We start from the raw sequence: 21,207 nt of genomic DNA, 5'->3' as shown, positions 1-21,207 counted from the left end.
TCGATTAGATTTGCACTTATTTATGAAAGTATCATAAATTTGGAGAGAACTGGCAAAAACTTCACGTTTTCAAAGTGTGAATTTTGATTCCATTATAACAGTTAATAAATTTTTACCTTAAATTTTACAGTTTGTCCACTTTCTACATCGGAATCCTTTTTCTAATGTCCTTGTTTTTTAGGAGGGTAAATACCTTAGCAGCAAATATGAATTTTTTTTATTTCTTGTTCTTAAGATTTTTTTCCAGGCATGTTCAGTTTTGAAGAGATTTTGAGGGGTCAAGACCAAAGCCCCCCCCCCCCCCCCCCTCAATAAAAATAAAATAGCGGGAAGGTTGACTTTTGAAGCACATGCAAGGTGCTGAAAGGCCTATTAGGCCACCGTAGCTGGTAGATGGGTTGCCATGGAAACTATAGCGCAGTGTGCCGATATTGTTAAAGGGAACCTGTCACCAGGTTTTTGCCATATAAAGTAGGGCCAGCACCTGTAAAAACACACATGCATCATTCTAGAATGTACCCAATGCGCTCTCCATAAAACAAAAACATTTTTTATACTCGTTTATGGAGCCGTCCGGTCTGATGGGCGTTGCTGTTCTTGATACAGCGCCTCCTGACTTCTTGCTTTTGTGGATAAAGCTTTCTAAGGGTATGTGCACACGTTGCAGATTTGACTGGAATTTTCTGCACAGAATCTGCATCTCTTGGCAGCAAACGCAGCAAAAAATCCATGCTGATTTGATGCGTTTTTGTTGCGTATTTTCATGCGTTTTTTTATCTGGACTTGTGTGCGTTTTTGTAAGTTAAATTAAGATCTATAATTATTTAACAAAAAAAGAGTCGTGATGTCATTTCTTTGCCCAACCTCTTATTTTGCATACTCCATTGAAGAATAATGTTTGGCTCCTACAGTGCATCACTGAAGAGGTTACCCGAGTTCATCCTCTCTCTTTACGGCAATGCTGCTTGAGAATTTTCTCACAGCGTTGCAGGTGAGAGAATGAGGTTAGGGTTAGGGGGACCTCTCTTCGAGCGGCGGAGGCATACAACGTGGAGGATTACCTCCGCCTGTCAGTGCATCTCGGGAGCCCCTGTAGAGCACTGACATCACCCGATGTCAGTGTTCTACACGGGAGATCCTTGTGGGACACTCGTTATTAACTGGACTACGGTGGAAAGGTAAGTATAGGTTGGTTTTATTTTTGGTTACAGGAGATCAAGGGCTTCGGAGGCTAGGTGATTTGTGAGTATGTACTCTTATATGTTGTATGTACTGTATGTGTATTTGTCTGTACTACTGCTGTCACTGTCATATGTGACAGCATTCATAGCCGGATGAGAGCAGTAGTCCCATCACATGATGTCTGGCCACATAGACCCGCACACACCAGCAGTCCACGCTTCGCACACAGACACACACACACCAGCGCACACACACGCAGACCCCGCTTTGCACACAGACACGCACACACCAGCACACACACACAGGGACACATACACCCAGACCCCGCACACAAACACGCACATAGTCTCTGCCAAGACACTTCCCTCCTCCTGATCTGCAGCGTTTCTAGCACCCACATCCGCAGAAAATCCGCAGATCTTTTTAACACCTGCGGTTTTGCTGCGGATGTGCCTGACTCAGTGGAAGTCAATGGGTGCAGAAACGCTGCAGATCAGCAAAAGGAATTGACGTGCTGCGGAAAATAAAACGCTGCGAGTCTGCGTGGATTCTAAGGGTATGTGCTCACGTTGCGCATTCTACTGCGGATCCGCAGCGGATTTGGCCCTGCCGACCCGCAGCAGATTCTCCTGCGTTGTACCGTACCATTAAAGTGAATCTAAAATGAAAAACGCTGTGCACATGCTGCGGAGAAATCCTCAGCACAAACGCTGCGAGTTAATTTCCGCAGCATGTCAATTCTTTGTGCGGATCTGCAGTGTTTCTGCACCCATTGACTTGCAGCAAAACCGCAGGTCTAAAAAAGATCTGCGTTTTTTCTGCGGATGAAACGCTGCAGATCAGGAGCGGGGAAGAGTGTGGGCAGTGATTGGGCGTGTATGTGTGTGTGGGGGGTCTGCGGGGCTGTCTGGGGGTCATCGGGCTGTGCGGGGGGTCTGGCGGGGCTGTGTGTGTGTAGGCAGGCATCGTCCGATGGAACTACAAGTCCCATCGGGCTTTGCCTGCTACACTTGTCAGTGAGTGACACATTAGCCAATGATGGGACAGTAGTAGTCCCATCATCCGGCTAATGTGTTGAATGTAAAAGAAAAAAAAACATACACAACATGGAACATATAAGATACAGAATATACATATGACATACAACACATAGAGTACATACTTACCAATCACTTAATTCCCCGAACCCCTTGTCTCCTTTAATAAATATAAAATAATAAACCAAACTATACTCCCCTTTCCGCCGTAGTCCAATTAATAAAGAGGGTCCCACGACGATTTCCCCTATAGAACAGTGACATCAGGTGATGTCACTGCTCTACAGGGGCTCCAGCGATGAAATGACAGTTGGAGGTATTTCTCCGCTGTCTATCCCTCTGCCGCCGGGAAAGAGGTCCCCTAACACTAATTCTTGCGCAGCATTGCTGTAAAGTGAGACTCTGAACTCAGGTACTGAACTTTCTGGCTATAAAATATAGGGGGACCCCACATCATTTTTTTTTTTTTTTTTTGGAGGGTTCCTCTATTTTAATAGTGAGTAAAGGCTATGCAGACAGCTGCGGGCTGATATTCATAGCCTGGGAAGGAGCCATGGGTATTACCCCCTTCCCAAGCTACAAATATTGGCCGTCGGCTTTCCCCCTCTGGCCAGAAAATTGCGCGGGAGCCAACACCATATTTATTTTTTTATTTTTATTTTTATTTTTTTTAAATTAAGCATATTCATTAATGAACATGGATATATGTATGGAAATATCTATAGATAGATATATCTACGTATCCCATATCTATCTCTCTATCTGTGTGTGTGTAATGGAGTGTGGGTTGGACAGTAATGACATCACAAATCTTTTTTTTTTTTTTTTTTTGGTTAAATAACATATCTTTATTTAGCTTACAAACCCACAGGCAAAACCGCGGCAAAAACGCATCTTCGTTTTCTGCCAAGAGATGCGGATTTTGTGCATGTGCGCTTCTCTCTGCCCTGCCGAGGGTAAAGCAAAGTATTGTGGTGCGCATGCGCCAGCACTCTTTGGCTTTTCCCCGCTCATGCGCATTACAAAACTTTGCTCTGCCCCAGTAGGACAGAGAAGTGCTCCTGGAGTGCAATGCCGAGGACACTGTGGCGTCATCCACATAAAGCAAAAAGATAGACGCCAAAATAAGAACAGCAGCGCCCATTGGACCGGACCACCCCGTAGGAGAGTATAATGAAAGCTCTTTTTCGTTTTATGGAGAACGCATTGGGGACATATTGACGGCATTCTAGAAAGCTGTATGAGGGTGTACAGGTGCCGGTCCTACTTTATATGGGGAAACCTGGTGATAGGTTCCCTTTAAATAGGGCTCCTCCCAGTGTTAACCATCTAGATGCCACTGTCTGTATACACCTTGATATGTATTGGGCAAAAACGTCTGTGATTGGTGCAGCAAGGTGTAATATACAGCCGACATCTGTATGAAGCCAGCTCCATCACTCCTGTTTTAATATTTCCTCACGTTTTTACATGCTAACTGCCTTCCAAGAGCCATCAGTTTTTAGACTTCCATTGACATAGCTCTATGTGGGTTTGTTTTTGTGGGACATGTTGAATTTTTAATGGCACCATTACATCTACCTTTATAATATGCTGGAAAATTGAAAAGAAAAAATATTTGTTGGATGAAAGGGGAAAAAGACTTTCTGCCGGTTTTGTTCAGATTTTGTATTCAGTGTGGTACAAATGACTTGTTATACAATTGGAGCAATACTAAATTTATAATGAATAATGTATTAATATTTAATTCAGTTTTTGAATTTTATTTTTTTTATTGTTAATACAAAAAAAAACAAAAGGTTGAAGAGGCACCGGGTCCGTCGAGTTCAGCCATTCTCTTCCAGTTATACATTCTCTAACACTAGTTTATGTACATCCCTCGATGCCATTTGTTGTGAGAAAAGCAGCAAGGCCCCTTTTTATTCCACAGTGTGACTGCTCTAACTGTAAAGAACCCTTTCCTATTGAGCTGCTGAAATCTCCTTTCTTCCACCCGTAACGAGCGCAGTATCCCTTCTGTATTTATCGCACATGCATTTATACATATGAGATCTCTGAAACGTCTTTTTTTTTTTTTTTTTTCTAAACTAAACGAGAACAACTTTTCTATGTTCTCATCAATACCCAAGGCCTTCCATTCCATGTAATCAGGGCTGTGGAGTCGGTAAGCCAAACCTGCGACTCCGACTCTTCAATTTCCCTTACACCGACTCCCACACATATTGCTTATATTTAAGTGAAAAATTTATTGTAGTACAATGTGAACATCAGACATTAAATCATTTTTATGATACAATAATCAAGATATTTAGATAAAACATATTTATTGGAATACAACTTTAGAACTCATTCTGTAATAAATTGTAAATGTGTAGTACACTATGTAATATCGATTATTTATATATATACACACTGTGTGTATATGTATGTGTGTATATACACTCACTGGCCACTTTATTAGGTACACCTGTCCAACTGTGTGTTAAGACTTAATTTCTAATCAGCCAATCACATGGCGGCAACTCAGTGCATTTAGGCATGTAGACATGGTCAAGACAATCTCCTGCAGTTCAAACCGAGCATCAGTATGGGGAAGAAAGGTGATTTGAGTGCCTTTGAACGTGGCATGATTGTTGGTGCCAGAAGGGCTGGTCTGAGTATTTCAGAAACTGCTGATCTACTGGGATTTTCACGCACAACCATCTCTAGGGTTTACAGAGAATGGTCCGAAAAAGAAAAAAAAACCAGTGAGCGGCAGTTCTGTGGCCGGAAATGCCTTGTTGATGCCAGAGGTCAGAGGAGAATGGGCATACTGGTTCGAGCTGATAGAAAGGCAACAGTGACTCAAATTGCCACCCGTTACAACCAAGGTAGGCAGAAGAGCATCTCTGAACGCACAGTGCGTCGAACTTTGAGGCAGATGGGCTACAGCAGCAGAAGACCACACTGGGTACCACTCCTCTCAGCTAAGAACAGGAAACTGAGGCTAAAATTTGCACAAGCTCATCGAAATTGGACAGTAGAAGATTGGAAAAACGTTGCCTGGTCTGATGAGTCTCGATTTCTGCTGCGACATTCGGATGGTAGGGTCAGAATTTGGCGTAAACAACATGAAAGCATGGATCCATCCTGCCTTGTATCAACGGTTCAGGCTGGTGGTGGTGGTGTCATGGTGTGGGGAATTTTTTCTTGGCACTCTTTGGGCCCCTTGGTACCAATTGAGCATCGTTGCAACGCCACAGCCTACCTGAGTATTGTTGCTGACCATGTCCATCCCTTTATGACCACAATGTACCCAACATCTGATGGCTACTTTCAGCAGGATAATGCGCCATGTCATAAAGCTCGAATCATCTCAGATTGGTTTCTTGAACATGACAATGAGTTCACTGTACTCAAATGGCCTCCTCAGTCACCAGATCTCAATCCAATAGAGCATCTTTGGGATGTGGTGGAACGGGAGATTCGCATCAGGGATGTGCAGCCGACAAATCTGCGCCAACTGTGTGATGCCATCATGTCAATATGGTCCAAAATCTCTGAGGAATGCTTCCAGCACCTTGTTGAATCTCTGCCACGAAGAATTGAGGCAGTTCTGAAGGCAAAAGGGGGTCCAACCCCTTACTAGCATGGTGTACCTAATAAAGTGGCCAGTGAGTGTATATATATATATATATATATATATATATATATATATATATATTATATGTATGTATGTGTATATATATATGTGTGTATATATATATATATATATATATATATATATATATATATATCTATATCTATAAGTGGCAGAAAACAGTTTTCAGGAAAAACATACTAAACATCATGGACAACATCTCTAACAATTTCCGGGTATAAAGGAATTGCCTCAGTCAGTTTTGATGAACGGTTGAATTTTTATATTTCTATGAGAGCAAGTGAAACATTTTGCTGAAATATGGTCAATCTGCTTGCTATAGGAGACGGAGTGAAATCCTTTTCCTTGCGGCAACGCTTTGCCTGCTCCATGTCATCCAAATACTTGTCAAAGTCCTCATCTGATGAGGATGAAGATATGGCAGCAGTAGCACTGTCAGGACCCGAGTCCTCTTGCGCCTGGCAGTCCTCCTGTAGGCCACTCATCCTAACTGCTACCTCAGTCAGAGCTTCTTTTCCTTTAGTAAGCTGTTGATCATCAAGCAGTATACGATGACTTGGGTCCACATAAACAGCTGCCAGAAAAATTTTATTTTCCAATAGCTGTGTGTCTCCGTTTCACTGAAGCAGAAATGCCATCTGCGATTAAACAGCAAAATAGCAAGTTCTTCCGCTCCCTTATGAAAATGCCAGGAGTTAAATCCTCAGCTTGTAATTTTTTAGTCACGGTAAATGGGTGATTAAGCAATTCCTTCAATTCAGCCACCTGTGTCCTTTCACCTTCATTTAGGGTTACCTGAGGGTTTGCCATATCTATAAGAAACGGTTTGAGTTGATCAACAATTGGTCTTTTCCAGCACGTCAATGGCGGCAATAACCAATTTCCTCACTTTTCCAATCAGATTTCCAGCATGTCCCTCTTGCAGACTATTGTAGACTCTTATTGCCAGCTGCAGCGAGTGCACAACACATGTGATGAATAGGAAAGCGTTTTGAAGCAGCTTCAACAAGGTCATCTATTTCTACAGTATAATTTTGCTGTTCTTCTGTAGTAATATCTGTTTGTTCCTCAGTTACATGAACAGCACTGTGGCCTTGCATCTCATACTGAATCCTAAATGTTCTTCTAGCTGTTGTTCATTACTCTCATTCACCAGTGTAATTGTACTTATGTTTGAAGCATTGTCCATTACAATAGCAAGAACCTGTTCTTTTTTGAGTTTGTAATCTTGCAGAACTTTTTCCACTAAGGCCTGGAGAAACTGGCTGCTGTGATGAGCTTTAGTATCTTTTACTGCCAGTGTCTTGGTAACAACTTCTTTGGTGTCACAAACATATCGAACATTGATGGCAAAATAGTTCGCTCTGTGACGTGTGCAGGCATCCATTGTAAGAAACATGAAGCGTCTTTTGAGAGTCTTTTTAAGATCTTCCTTTTGGTTAAGGGCTTCTTCAATCACTAATTTTCTAATACTTTCTCTTTCCATAGAAACACCAAGTTTGCGGCCATTTCTCCATTAAGAGCTGTAAAAGCTGGTTGTGCAAATAATGTTAATGGTACACCGTCCTTCACAACAAGCTGTACGAGCTGTCTTTTAGACATATCTGCTGTCATTGTTACAGTAACTTTGTCACTTACAAAATATCTTGTTAATGATGTTTGAGACGCTCTTTCCTCCTCCTTTGCCTGGCAGGAAGTGTAAAGGGCCTGTCACACTTAGCGATATCTCTAGCAATATCGCTATGTCTGATACTTACCTCCAGCTGGCTCCCCCACTGGTTATCGCTGATCGCGCGAGAACGTCCTGGACCGTTTCTCGTCGTCAGCTTCCTGCAGCGCTTCCTGTGGAGAGACGAGCGTGGACGCGGGCGGGAGGACGTCTGGATCGCCTAGTGTGACAGGTAAGTAGCGACCCCCGACCCCTGCGATGTCGCTGGTGAGATCTGCCTGTGTGGCAGCTCACTAGCGACCACTTAGCGATGCACGAGTGATCCTGACAGCGTCATATCGCTGGTGCATCGCTAAAGGTAGTGTCACACTTAGCGATGTAACAGCGATCCCGACCAGCGATATGACGCGGTCAGGATCGCTGGTACATCGCTAAGTGGTCGCTAGTGAGCTGCCACACAGGCAGATCTCACTAGCGACATCGCTGGGGACGGGGGTCGCTACTTACCTGTCACACCAGGCGATCCTGCGTCCTCCCGCCCGGCTCCACGCTCGTCGTCACAGCAGGAAGCGCCGCAGGAAGCTGACGACGAGAAACAGTCCTGAACGTTCTCGCGCGATCAGCGATAACCAGCGGGGGAGCCGGTCGTCGGTAAGTATCAGACACAGAGATATTGCTAGCAATATCGCTATAACGTCACTAGTTATAGCGATATTGCTAGCGATATCTCTTAGTGTGACAGGCCCTTAAGTGTGACAGTACCTTTAGTCTGTGTGCTACCCAGCTTTCATTCTTTTTGGTACAAATAAGATATGGATAGACAGATATGGATAGATAGAGCAGATTTCTAATCTGCTTTTGATATTGAAAACATTATCTATGAGCTCAAAAACCTTTCAGGTGATGCGGTTTTTTAAATCTGATCAGCTTTTGCAGCTGAAAAACGTATCCTCAAAAAACGCAGCAAAAACGCTGTGTGTGAATGTAGCCTTAGATCAGGAATAGAACAGCCATTAATAGGACATTTCATAACTTTCCCAAATTCCTATGAAAAAATATTCAGCACATTCTGCATTGAACTACTGTACCCAATTTATTATATATTTTAGGAGTCGGTCCATTTTATACCGACGCCGACTCCACGACTCCGACTCCACAGCCCTGCATGTAATAATATAATTTTGTTGCCCGCTTATGAACTAGCTAGTGTGATTTCTAGCCTCCGCCGTAGATGTTTTCTGAGCTCCGATCTGGCTACAAAGCCTCCGTAGTCAGGCCTCTGCCACTGCTGTGTAAATACGCGGTAACATTCCAAAAATGCTCCATAAATAGAAGACTTCCCTGAAATGCGAGATAATGCCGTCTGCTGTCTTCTCCACGTTTTACTGGGATAAAACATTGTGGTAGTTATTAAAGCTCAGACTTCCACAAAAGATGGCGCATTCCCCGGATAATAAACGCTTTATTTCTGTAAATTCCACAATAATTCAGCAGCTGATGCTTTATATCTATGCATATTTTTTTTTTTCCTCTGTTTATATAAGGAAAGCATGACAGCTGGACAACGGCGGATCTCAGCAGCGCTAACAGCTGCGTAAAGGGATTGCAGGCCTTTTAGAACAGAACCTCCGCCTTTCCTGTTCTGCGAAATGCCTTGAATCCGGCATTGGATGATCTCTAAAGTTTAATAATCTGGTGCTTCCTCCTATCATGAAAACTTCAATGTAGAGTGCAGGGAGGACTGTATAGGAGATTGTTATAGTAGTATACTGTATCAGGATTTTATTTTGGCGTCTGTTTTACTGCGACGGATGAATTTTACATATTTTTTGGCGTCCGTGGTAAAGTATAATTGTTTTAAGCTGTCAGATCCCCACAAAGAGAGAGCAATGAGCTTCACTATAGAAGAATGATGAAATAAAAAATATTGTGAATCCCTACATGTTTTATTTTCGCCCGTTCATACTGCAGATATAAACATTTTGGGCCAACTTATCTGAACACTGATTTAATGCTCATGCCTGCTTCATTCGTGGTGGTCTACAGTCACGGTGGCGCTCCTAGATAATTCCAGTATTCTCGTCATTCAACGTTCTTATGGACAGGCCCCGATGACTTGTATAAAAGCTCGGAATATTGCCAAGTTCGCTTTGTCTGCAATTTTTATAGCTGCTGTACAAATTAAGGGATTTAGTCACATTTCTATCGTTTTTTTTAGATAGATGTGGACCAGCTGTTTTGATGGTTGTTCTGACATTGTGGTGTTATCTCCAGTCAATAGACCTATTTACGTTAAGCCAGGGCAATGCTTAGGGTCCTTAGCGATCAAGGGCACAAGTCTCAATGGATAGGTCTCCTGATACGCCTTTTTTTTTTTCAGTATATTCGATATAGTAGGCACAAATAATACCGCCGCACTGTGACCATAACCAAATAAATACTTTTACTAGACAAAACACACTGGGGCAGATTTATCTAGCTAAGTACACCAGAATTCTGGCATCGTTTTCTCCAAAAAGCTGCTTAGTATGATTTGCGCCATATTTATTATGTTGTAAACACGGTTAATTATCAGACCTAAGTGACCGCACTTCACTGTTAAAGGGCCATCGACTAATGCGCAGCACTATGCGCCAAAATCGTGTCACACGTTTTCGGCACAAAGTGTGTGAAGTCACAGATTGTGTAAGATTAGATTAAGAGTCGACAGTGTAAAGATTTGCTCGAGTTATCAAACCACATGAACCGCTATGATTAATCTGGTGTATTTTAGGGTTGTCTAGTCCAAATTTACACAGTGTAAGAATTGTACTGTATGTACGAAGACCAATATAACCAACTCTACCACTGTACCGCTACATAGTGACTGCCGTATACCACCAAACTGTTACCAAATATGCGAAAAACCCCATAAAGAGACTAATATTGCCACCATTTAGTCACTGTATAGCGGTACACTCCAGTTCTGGTGGTCATAAAAGTGGCTACAGGTAAAGGGGTTGTCCACTACTAGGACAGTCACTCTTGATCTGAGATATGTTTGGTGCCGATAAAGTAAAAACACCTATCCTCACCTCCTGTTCCAGCGGTGTCTGCACTTGTGCTCCCTGTGCGCTCGAGCTGTTGTGACTCCGGCACCCAATGAGCGCTGGTGTCACTGTCCCCACTTTTGGGAAAAAAAAACGAAAATCTTGAAGTCTTGATCAGCCGCAGCGGTGTCTTCCTGCTGCTGATGAATACGTCTGAAGGTGGCAACAGTGACGCCAGCGCTGATAGGGCGCCGGATTGTCATAATGACAGCCCCGGGAACGTGAGGGGAGTAGAAGAGTTTGTATTTTATTGACGCCAAACATTCAGATCGAAAAGGGGTTGTCCTAGTAGTGGAAAACCCCTTTAAATCCAGTGGCTTACAGGTTGATGATCTCTTTGTGACGAGTTGCCCACTTTTCCCGTCTATTCCATCTGACCCAAACCCCCTGGAGGAACTTGTATCTGCAGCGTTTGCCACACAGACACATTTAACGTTTCGCGTGTTCGTTTTCCCAGTTTGCACAAACTCCATTCGGCTCTTACCCCCAATGTTTTGACTGTTGATTGATTGTCATTACTTCTCCAAAATAATGCCACAAAAATAATAAATCAGATAGATATTGTCTGTAAACTAAATGTGCCAAGCCGGCGCTAATAGAGCCACAAACAATAAAGGGTGATCTTTACAGTAATGGTGCACTCTGTGCTCCCACTAGGTGCTGACGCAACGCACATGCTCCCCAGTAAGAAGGCCTCCAGTTTTCACGGTGCCACATGCACCTCCGACGAGCCAAGCGCGCATGTGATTGGAAGGGAAATGTGCAGGCGCCATAATTTCCACCTTACACTTAGTTTCTTTCTCGCTTTCCTCTTTTCAGCCATCATTTTCTAACCCTTCCAATGCTGCTTACTTGATTGCCAGAAATGTCCAGTCGCACATCATCCACGTTTCCTCCACCTTTATCTCATCTGCCATTGTCCAGAACTTTGGTCTTTTCTGTTATTTGTTCTGTAAGGGTCCCGTTACCCGTTACACTAGATGCACCAGCAATCCCGACAATGATACGATCTTGTCAGGATCGCTGGTGCGTCGCTACATGATTGCTGGTCTCTGCTCTCAAACAGGCAGATCTCACCAGCGATCAGGACAGTGAGGACGCGGGTATCCAGGGTAAATAGCGGGTAACTAAGCACGCGGGGCTCTTAGTTACCTGCTGTTTACCTTGGATCCCAGCTTCCAGCGCACGCTGGTATCCAGGGTATACAGCGGGTAACTAAGCGGCACATCACAAAATCGGTGGCGCATCAGCGATCTCGCTTAGTGTGACGTACCCCTAAGGCTGATCATAAGACTTTTATGTAGTTGTTGCCCCGGGTCTTTATCCTCAAATATATCACATTTAAATCATAATTGCTGCTGCTTCTTTTACCTGATTTTTTTTTTTTTTTTTTTTTCTGTCTTTTTATCCATTTTTGTAATGTTTCCTTACCTGCTCAATAACAGAATCATTCCAGTATACAAAAGCTTCCACAATATTAATTAATCCTGCCTCCTTCAGTCTCTCCAAACAGAATTCTGCATATTTATCTTGGTCTCATTGAACAAAACTGAAAGTTTTCTACTTTTTTTTTTTTTTTTTTTTTCTTCACCGAAATCAAACCTTGATTGCCATTTCTGACACTTATTTTAAAAAGCATCTGTCACGATCTAGAGCTAATGGTCATGGGATCCGGAGCAGTGATGGGAAAGCTTTTTTTTTTTTCCTTTTTTCTTTTTCCCACCAGATTGGGTTACAGAAATGTTATCAGTCATAATTTGGTAAGCAAAGCAAAACCTTATCTCACAAATCTTGGAAAAAAAAAATGTGCGTGTGATTTAGAGCATGTTACAGAATGGATGTTGAAGGTTCTTTTTATTGTCCCAGTGCATCAAAAAATGAGAATACAGCGACATGGAAAATAGTCTTGATGGGGAAAAAAAAGTCCTTCTTGTTTTGTTGTGCTTTTACTTATTATTGCTAAACTTTGAGGTTGTCCAAGAATAATCCAATGGACAACCCCTCTGAGTTTATAAAATCCCTTTCATCATGTTTAAAGTCTGGAGCAAAGTCGTCATTCGCAAGCCTCCAGTGGACTTTCAGTCGCCCACATGTGGTAACCTCTTCTTCTTTTCTCCTTTTACATCCTCAGTTCGGGAATACCTGCTACTGCAACTCTGTCCTACAGGCACTTTATTTCTGCCGCCCTTTTCGGGAAAAAGTTCTCGCCTACAAAAGCCAACCCAGAAAGAAGGAGAATCTCCTTACCTGCCTGGCTGACCTCTTCCACAGCATAGCCACGCAAAAGAAAAAAGTTGGCGTTATTCCTCCAAAAAAGTTTATTACCCGGTTACGGAAAGAAAATGGTAACTATTGCGCTTCCTCTTTTTTTTTATTTTATCATTGTTTTTGTCTCGTATATTTAAGCTGTTGAACCTATAGAAAAATGAAGCTTTGGGGTCTTGTTAGGACAGACCATGTGTGTAATCTGACTACTGCCAAGGTGTAGAGCCGCGCAGGTGAGTGCTGCAGCTTCTGCGTTGATGATGCAGGTACCGCAGCCCTACCGTATGACCGCTGCGCCTGGTGCCCCTGCTGTAGCTGAACAGTAGGGGTTTCGAGAGTTCTGACATCCAACGATCACAAATGGGTAAGCAATTGCTTTAGATTCCTAGTATTTTTTTTTTTAAGGAGTGTTTGTCTTCAGGAGCGCACCGCTCTACTATCTCCCAGGTTCCTGACTGCCAGGAGTGGTGTTCTCCAGAAGATCAAACCGGTGACGTGACTGTGCCGTTGGCCTGCAATGACCTCTCTGTCTGGTGGTAGACAGTTTTTACCTCTGTGCAAACGTTGGCTAGATCTAGTAATCCAGCTTCAGAGCAGTGAGCGTTCATCAGATGGGGTGACAATGACTCGCCAGTACATCAAATGTCAGGAAGAGGTTGGTCAGATCAGTTTGTCCCACTGCAGAAAAGGGAGAGGCTTCTGCTGCAGCCAGTTCTTTTCTAGAGACTTGCTCTTTTGATATTTATCAGGTTTAATTTTAATATGGTGCAAAATTCTATTAAACAAAAATAGGAGGATAAAGGACGCACAGGATTGCAGAGATTTTTTTACCTTTTTTGTGCATTTTTTTTTTTCTCCATATGTCTTGAGAAAATATAGAGGAGCGATGGGATCCGTGCTGGGGATGTGACCATGAGGCCATCTATCTATGCTACCAATTGTCTGACCTTATTTTCTCATGCTCGGCTGTTCAGTTTTCAGTGGGAAGATGAAAATGTAATGCTGTCCCCCGTACATGCATATAATGCTGGTGTAAGCGGAATCTGTTGCTTTTTGCTACAACTGGATGATGATTATCAGTGTAATCGTAGCCCGTGGTGCTTTTCTGTTCGGCACATCTGTTTAGCTGCACAGAGGCTCAATGAACGGTCTCCTCGCTTGTCTCCCTCGCAGTTGTTAGGAATCCTTTAGACTTCTGTTAGTTGCAGGACCTGCAGTCATCTGATGCCACCTACTGTTCTTAAAGGGGTTGTCCAGTCTTGGAAAACATCTGTCCCATGTCTGCAGTTTTTTGGTATTGGTTAGTCTATAAAAACAATCTGTGCTTTACTCGCCCTCCCCAGGTCCAGTGGAGTCTCCACCACTGCTCCCAGTGTCTGTTATAGTCTACAGCAGCACTGATGTCATGTCAGTAGCACTGCAGCCAATAACGGAGCTCAGCAGCTCTGCACTTGTTGACAGCAGAAGACCCCTTTAAGCCCTTCTTAGCCTTGGAAGCTGCACTGATAATACATGGCTCACTGATCAGTGCAGTTCTTGTTCTGGAGCTCTTGCTTGCTGTTGATGCCGTGCACTGGCCGGGACCTGCGCCACACTGATCTAAGGTGAATGGGACCCTTTTAGAAATGAAGTCTTCTTAATGCTGCGGTTAGTAAGAGCTCGTACCCTCTAGGTGCGATATTCCACCTCCACCTTGTTATACTTGAACCGGGGAACGTTCTGGCAGGGTACACAAGGTGTCGACGGCACAGATCATGGCCGGAGTGCAATGCCTTCACTCCTTCAGGTACAGAGAGGTTTTTTTTTTTTCTGGTTTTACTTGGTCGTGTTTTTTGCCCTCCTTACAAGAGTCATAACTTTTTTTTTTTTTTTTTCCTTTTTTTATCCACCGTATGAGAGCTTGTACTTTTTTTGGGACAAGTTTTTAGTTGGGTGCTGTCACATAGGGGAGAGAGAAATTAAATGGGAAATATCATAAAAAGGCGTATTGGCGGTCGTTGAGGGCTTGTAGGAAAAAAAAAAAAAATAGGACTGTGCTGGGAAAAAAAAAATGAAACCCTGACCCTTCTTTCTAATTTTCGATGACCCCATTAATATTGCATAAGATTAGTCTCCCACTTGGACTTTCTGTAGCTCAGGTCTGGCTTCTTTTTCAGAGCTTTTCGACAACTACATGCAGCAGGACGCCCATGAGTTCTTAAACTACCTGCTCAACACGATCGCCGACATATTACAAGAAGAGAGAAAGCAGGAGAAACAGAACGGCCGGATACCCAACGGGAACATCGATAATGAGAACAATAACAGCACGCCGGACCCCACCTGGGTGCACGAGATCTTTCAGGGAACGTTAACTAATGAAACCAGATGTCTTACATGTGAGACGGTGAGATTTTCTTTTTATATTATGGAGATTTACATGTAATGGGAAACTGGTCACATAGGATATATGATTTGACTCCTGTGCCCTGAAAAACAGCGTGGGAGGAGAAATGAGGGAAAAACACAAGAAATGAAAGTGCCTTTGCATGGTCTTGAAATGAAATTCTGCTCTTGAGATAAGATGCCGACCACCACCAGGGTACCAGAGGCTTTCTCTCAGACCCATAGTCGATGAAGCGAGCATGGACACTGCTGCTCCGTTCAGATCGGACGATTGTGTCTGGTGATCAGTGGTTGTCACCAGGGCTGTGGAGTCGGTAAGCCAAACCTCCAACTCCTCAATTTCCATGACACATTCTCCACCAAAATGGACTCCGACTCCACAGCCCTGGTTGTCATGTTGGATAGGTGATGACTTCTTGTTACTTCAGTGCCCCTTTAATGAGCTGTGCATTGCTAGATGGAAATGATCACTGCAGTTTTTCGGCTTTCTGAATGAGGAATATTTAGTTTGCTAACAGTAAGCAGAGATCTCAAAAATGAGAAGGTTTTGAAACACAAAGTATAGTAGGAAACTACAGAGCGTCTCAAAATGCAATGATGGTCAAAATGAAAACCTCATTGTTTTTTTTTTTTTAAGAAACCTCTATATCCATGGTCATATCAGTTTTAAAGGGAGCCGGTCAGACGATTCATGCTGCCCTAACAATAGGCAGCATGAATCGCTGCATGATTTCAGCCAGTTATATTATTCAGTGAATTGCCCCGGCGTTACTTTATAGATCCAGCCAAAGACCATAGCTGGTGACGAAGCCAGACTACTCCCCAACGCCGCTCAAAGCTTTTGCCAGCAGTGCTGCAGGTCTCCTGTGTACATAGGAAGAGACTTGTCAATCGACTGCTCCAGCGCTGTGAAGAGCCGGCCAAGAGCAGAGCTGGGTTAGTCTGGTCTCCAGAATCATGTAGCCTTGTGGAATACAGATACATTACACACATCAGAGATGTCATCTGGACAAGACCTTATTTACATTTATTACATTTATTTGAATACAAGCGGATGGGGCTTTGAAATTCCAGCAGGTTTTATCCCCCTCACTCCACCAATATCCTCTCCCTAGGAGAGTTGGGAGGCCTCCGTACATGACAGATGGTTGCCCAGTTCCGCGGAACCTAACGAGTTTGCTCAACTTTCATTCAATGAGTTTGAGGGCTTAATTTCTCCTTTGATGGCACTGCAGAGAAAATGAGCACCTACCACCAGATTTCTCCCGCAGATCATAACGATTTGCTGGAGGTCTCAGCAGGGGTCACTCTGATGAGCGTGTTATAAAGGGGCATTTACTCTGCAAGATTGATAGAAATTCAGACTCCTAGAAACGCTTGTTTCACAATAATCGTACAGTCTAATCCGGCTACCGATGAAATGCTTGTTCATTGGAAAATATGATCTTTGGGATTGCACAAGCAAAAAAAAAAATTGTTCTCGACAGCACATCATCCTGTGTAAACAAGACTTGTGCTGCCGAGAGCAATGGCAGCCGTTATGAACAATCTATTACCGATCACTCCGTTTGCATCTGAGAATGTGTATACAGGTTATTAATCCACCGCCAGTCGGCTGATTGGCCGTTATTTAGTGCTGTCTGTCGGCTGGTGTAAGAGGAACCTAGGTAGGGGGTTGTGTAAAGTGAACATTGAGAAATGTAAATGTATTTTTATAATTGTTTTATTTTTTTTTTTTTTTTTTTTTTGCAGATAAGCAGTAAAGATGAAGATTTTTTAGATCTTTCTGTAGATGTTGAACAGAACACATCAATCACACACTGTTTAAGGTAATTGTCATGCAGTTCGGGATCCATTCAGACTGGGCATTTAGACAATAACAGACTCTGGGGGCAACGATGGAATCTCGGTGCTGGATCTGGTCCTTAATTTTCTTTTTAAAATAAACTCTGCCTGGGGAGAGGGTTTCTCCAAAAACTGGAAATCCTCTTTAAAAAGTTATTCCCTATCTTTATGATATTAGATAACTAACTCATCCTGTGGGTCTGACCTCTAGAACCAACAATCTTGAGAACGGTACTTTACAAAGCCCTGGCTGCATGAAGTGGAGGTCAAGCATTCAACCCTATGCTCCTATCACGCTCTATAAGAAGACAGAGGGGTCCAGCTCTACTATCCCCAGTAGTCCCATAGTTAATGAATGGAGCGGAGGTGTGCATGTTGGCCATCACTTCATTTAGACTGGACTTCGCAGACCCCATGGATACAGGGTAGCGTAAGCTGGGTATGGATCTCTTCTAGCGTAAGCTGGGTATGGATCTCTTCCTTGCAGGGTCAATGAATGGGAAAATCATAACCTGGTTTCCTGATCTCTTCATTGTTGGATGCTAAGATTTGTCAATTTTAAGTAATTATTAGTGATAAGTGAACATGCTCAGATAACGTGTCATTTGAGCATTCTTGGGTGTTATCTTGGACGTGCTTGCATATGCTCGAGTCTGCATGGCTGCGTGTCTTGCAGCCGCAGGGACTCAAACATATTGTTTGAGCACACCCAGATACTCAAATAACACCCAAGCATGCGCTAATTATGTGTCAACCATCACCAGTTTATTTTAATTAATTTTATGCATTTATTCACTTAGGGGTTTTAGCAACACGGAGACCCTTTGTAGTGAGTACAAGTATTACTGTGAAGAATGTCGCAGTAAGCAGGAAGCACATAAGAGGTGATGTATTTTGCAATGGGAACACTGTTCAAAAAGATAAAGGAAACACTTAAACAACACAGTGTAACTCCAAGTCAATCACACTAGTGAAATCAACCTGTTCAGTTTTGAAGCAACGCTATAAACAATGTCCCCGCTGTTGTGCAAATGAAACAGACCATAAGTATAAATGATAGGCAATTAGCAAGACAACCCTAATAAAGGAGTGGTTCTGCAAAGGGTGTCCACAGACCATTTCTCTGTTCTCATCCTTTTTGGCTGTTATTCTGGTGACTTTTGCATTGTCGTTGCTTTCACCCCTAGAGGTACAGTAGCGTGAGGCGGTGTCTATAACCCACAGAAGTTGCTCAGGTAGTACAGCTCATCCAGGATGGCACATCAATGCGAGCTGTGGCAAGGTAGGTATGTCTGTCAGAACAGTGTCCAGAGCATGGAGCAGATACCAGGAGACGTAGAGGTGGCCGTAGGAAGGCAACAACCCAGCAGCAGGACCGCTACCTCCACTGTTGTGCAAGGAGGAGCAGTGCCAGAGCCCTGCAAAATGACCTCCAGCAGGCCACTAACATCCATGTCTGCAAAAACTGTCAGAAACAGACTCCATGAGGGTGGTATGAGGTCCCGACATCCACAAGTGGGTGTTGGGCTTACAGCCCAACACCGGGCAGGGTGACTGGCATTTGCCATTATTGGCAGAGTCAACATTTGCGCCGTGTGCTCTTTATCGATATTCTGAGGCATTGTCTTCTTGTCTTGAGGCATTTCCACTGTAGTTGGATCAGCCTGTAATTTGATTTTCCACCTTGATTTTGAGTATCATTCCAAATCCAGACCTCCGTGGGATATTCATTTTGATTTACATTAACAATCTTTGTTTTCTTGCTCACAATGCATTCCACTGTGTAATGAATAAAGAGTTGAATCTGGAATATTTCATTCAGTAAAAAAGGAGAGAGAAGCCAGCGCTGCTTGTGGTTAGAACGCATAACATGAGGTGCATATGCACATATTAACATCTAACTGTATTCAAAATGAGACATTTGGCAAAATATTGATCAATAAATTGAGCCACCCCGCCGCGCCAAGGCAATCTCATGTGGGGAGTCCTACTCTACATTATTATTATTATTCACTGTGCCATTACGGCCTCCTAAATATTTCATGTTATGCATTCTAACCACAAGCAGCGCTGGCTTCTCTCTCCTATTTTATTGCATATTGGTTTGTGGTTGACCACCACTGATGCCGTGCGCGCTGGGTTATGTTCGCCATTTTGGCTGTGTTCATCGTGATGGATCTAGGCTGCTGTGCAAACACACAGCAGCCCCGCCCTGCCCCAGGCTTTATTTAATTTGTTCACCTGTGTCTGAGCCTGCATCGCCCTTCATCTGTGTTTGCTGGTCAGGCAATGTGTGGAGGTCAAACCTGAGATGTCAATGTTCAGACCTGGTTGGCCTTTATCTGCACTTGCACTGCAGTTAGATGTTAATATGTGAATATGCACCTCATGTTATGCGTTCTAACCACAAGCAGCGCTAGCTTCTTTCTTCTTTTTTGCATATTTCATTCAGTGACATACAGGATGTGGTATTTTAGTGTTCCCTTTATTTTTTATGTATATATATTTTACACTTTTTTCACATCTTATGGAGTTTTTCCCCAATTTTCAGTACTTTTTAGAAGGTACAGTGAATGTTGAAAATTACAACTCTGCCCTCAAAAAAAAAAAAAAAGAAAAAAAAAAAAAGGCTATGTCGGCCAAAAAATCTAAAAAATTGTAGCTCTTGGAGGTAAAGGAAGACAGAACAGACTCTGGCGATTATCATTTCTTGCCACATTTGTTAACCATTACTGTCCAGATGATTGTTCTCTTATCTAATTGTGTTGTATTTGTCCATTTCAGGATGAAAGTAAAAAAGCTGCCTATGATTTTAGCTCTTCACCTAAAAAGGTTCAAATACATGGACCAGCTGCATCGATATACTAAGCTCTCCTACCGAGTAGTTTTTCCTTTAGAGCTTCGACTTTTTAACACATCGGGAGATGCCACCAACCCAGACAGAATGTATGACCTTGTCGCTGTGGTTGTCCATTGTGGAAGGTAGGAGTGCGTCCTGTAAGGATCTTGTGGTGGTGTTCATACTTTCTCCATATTCTCCTAATAATTTTAGACCTTGTTTGCCATCTAGAATGGTGAGTTGTGACTTGTGCAATTTCCAAAGATTTCAACTACGCATCAAAGGGGCGTCCATTCCAAAGCGGCTCCCAAGCCGGAGCCGCCTCAAGAATGGACCTGTCACTTTTTTCTACCCTCTTCACTTTCAAAGCTAGATGTGGTTAAATTAAAAAAAAATTACAGAAGACCGATCATATGCACATCAAGTCTTCTTGGCATTGCAGTGTATATGTATGTTTTGTTTTGTTTTTTTTTTGTTTTTTTAGATGGGCTTCTGCCTAAAAATCGGTGCCATGTGCACATAATTTGAGGCGGTCTTTCTCATAGTGCAAGGAGAGCAGACGTGGCTCTATTCATCTTCTAATGCAATTGTAGACTTATATTTAGCAGTAAAGTTACTGATTTTGTCAGACTCTTTGATATTAAATGCATTGTTTCTTTTTTTCTCTACCCCATATTTTAACAGTGGTCCAAACAGGGGACATTATATTGCAATAGTGAAGAGCCACGACTTCTGGCTGTTGTTTGATGATGACATTGTAGAGGTAAGTAATTTCCAGAGAAACTAAATTAAGTTTGCACTTTATTTTTCATATTCCTTTCTGATCATCAAACTCTTGAGAGGAGAATTTCTGAAAAAAAAAAAAAAAAAAAAAAAAAGGAATTTCTTTTAATGAATATGTACACCTGTTTTGTATAAAAGGTATCCAGTAACCTATTGCCATTTATATTTCGAGGGTTTTATTTTTTAAGTCCTCTGTGTACGAGGCATTACTTGCTGAACCCTCCAGTGTTCCAGCACTGCTGCTCTGCTGATCCCTTTTTGGCTTTCTGACAATTGTTCTATGCTTGTGACCGCTGTCAGAAAACTGCCTTGCTACAGAACGAGAACAGAGATTTGGCTTCTGCACTCCAGTTCAGCGCGGTCACAGACTGGTCCTGGCGGCACAGCGCGGTCACAGACTGGTCCTGGCGGCACAGCGCGGTCACAGACTGGTCCTGGCGGCACAGCGCGGTCACAGACTGGTCCTGGCGGCA

At 43.0% G+C, this 21,207-nt stretch overlaps 1 protein-coding gene across 1 annotated transcript in view; it reads left to right on the top strand.

Annotated features, from left to right (window-relative positions):
• Positions 1-21,207, top strand: part of USP12 (ubiquitin specific peptidase 12) — a 76,762-nt gene that overhangs the window by 47,247 nt on the left and 8,308 nt on the right. Inside the window, exons 3-8 of the mRNA XM_073583125.1 lie at positions 12,749-12,962; positions 15,039-15,268; positions 17,020-17,096; positions 17,913-17,996; positions 19,897-20,094; positions 20,636-20,714. Coding sequence (XP_073439226.1) covers positions 12,749-12,962; positions 15,039-15,268; positions 17,020-17,096; positions 17,913-17,996; positions 19,897-20,094; positions 20,636-20,714 — 882 coding nt within the window. The remainder of the gene's footprint in view (positions 1-12,748; positions 12,963-15,038; positions 15,269-17,019; positions 17,097-17,912; positions 17,997-19,896; positions 20,095-20,635; positions 20,715-21,207) is intronic.

Source organism: Dendrobates tinctorius, unplaced genomic scaffold (genome assembly GCF_039654945.1).
Source record: "Dendrobates tinctorius isolate UK_male_01 unplaced genomic scaffold, ASM3965494v1 ptg000075l, whole genome shotgun sequence".
In the NCBI taxonomy this organism is placed as follows: Eukaryota; Metazoa; Chordata; class Amphibia; order Anura; family Dendrobatidae; genus Dendrobates; species Dendrobates tinctorius.
Note: the sequence above shows the minus strand (reverse complement) of the source record. Positions and strands in the feature narration are given on the sequence as shown.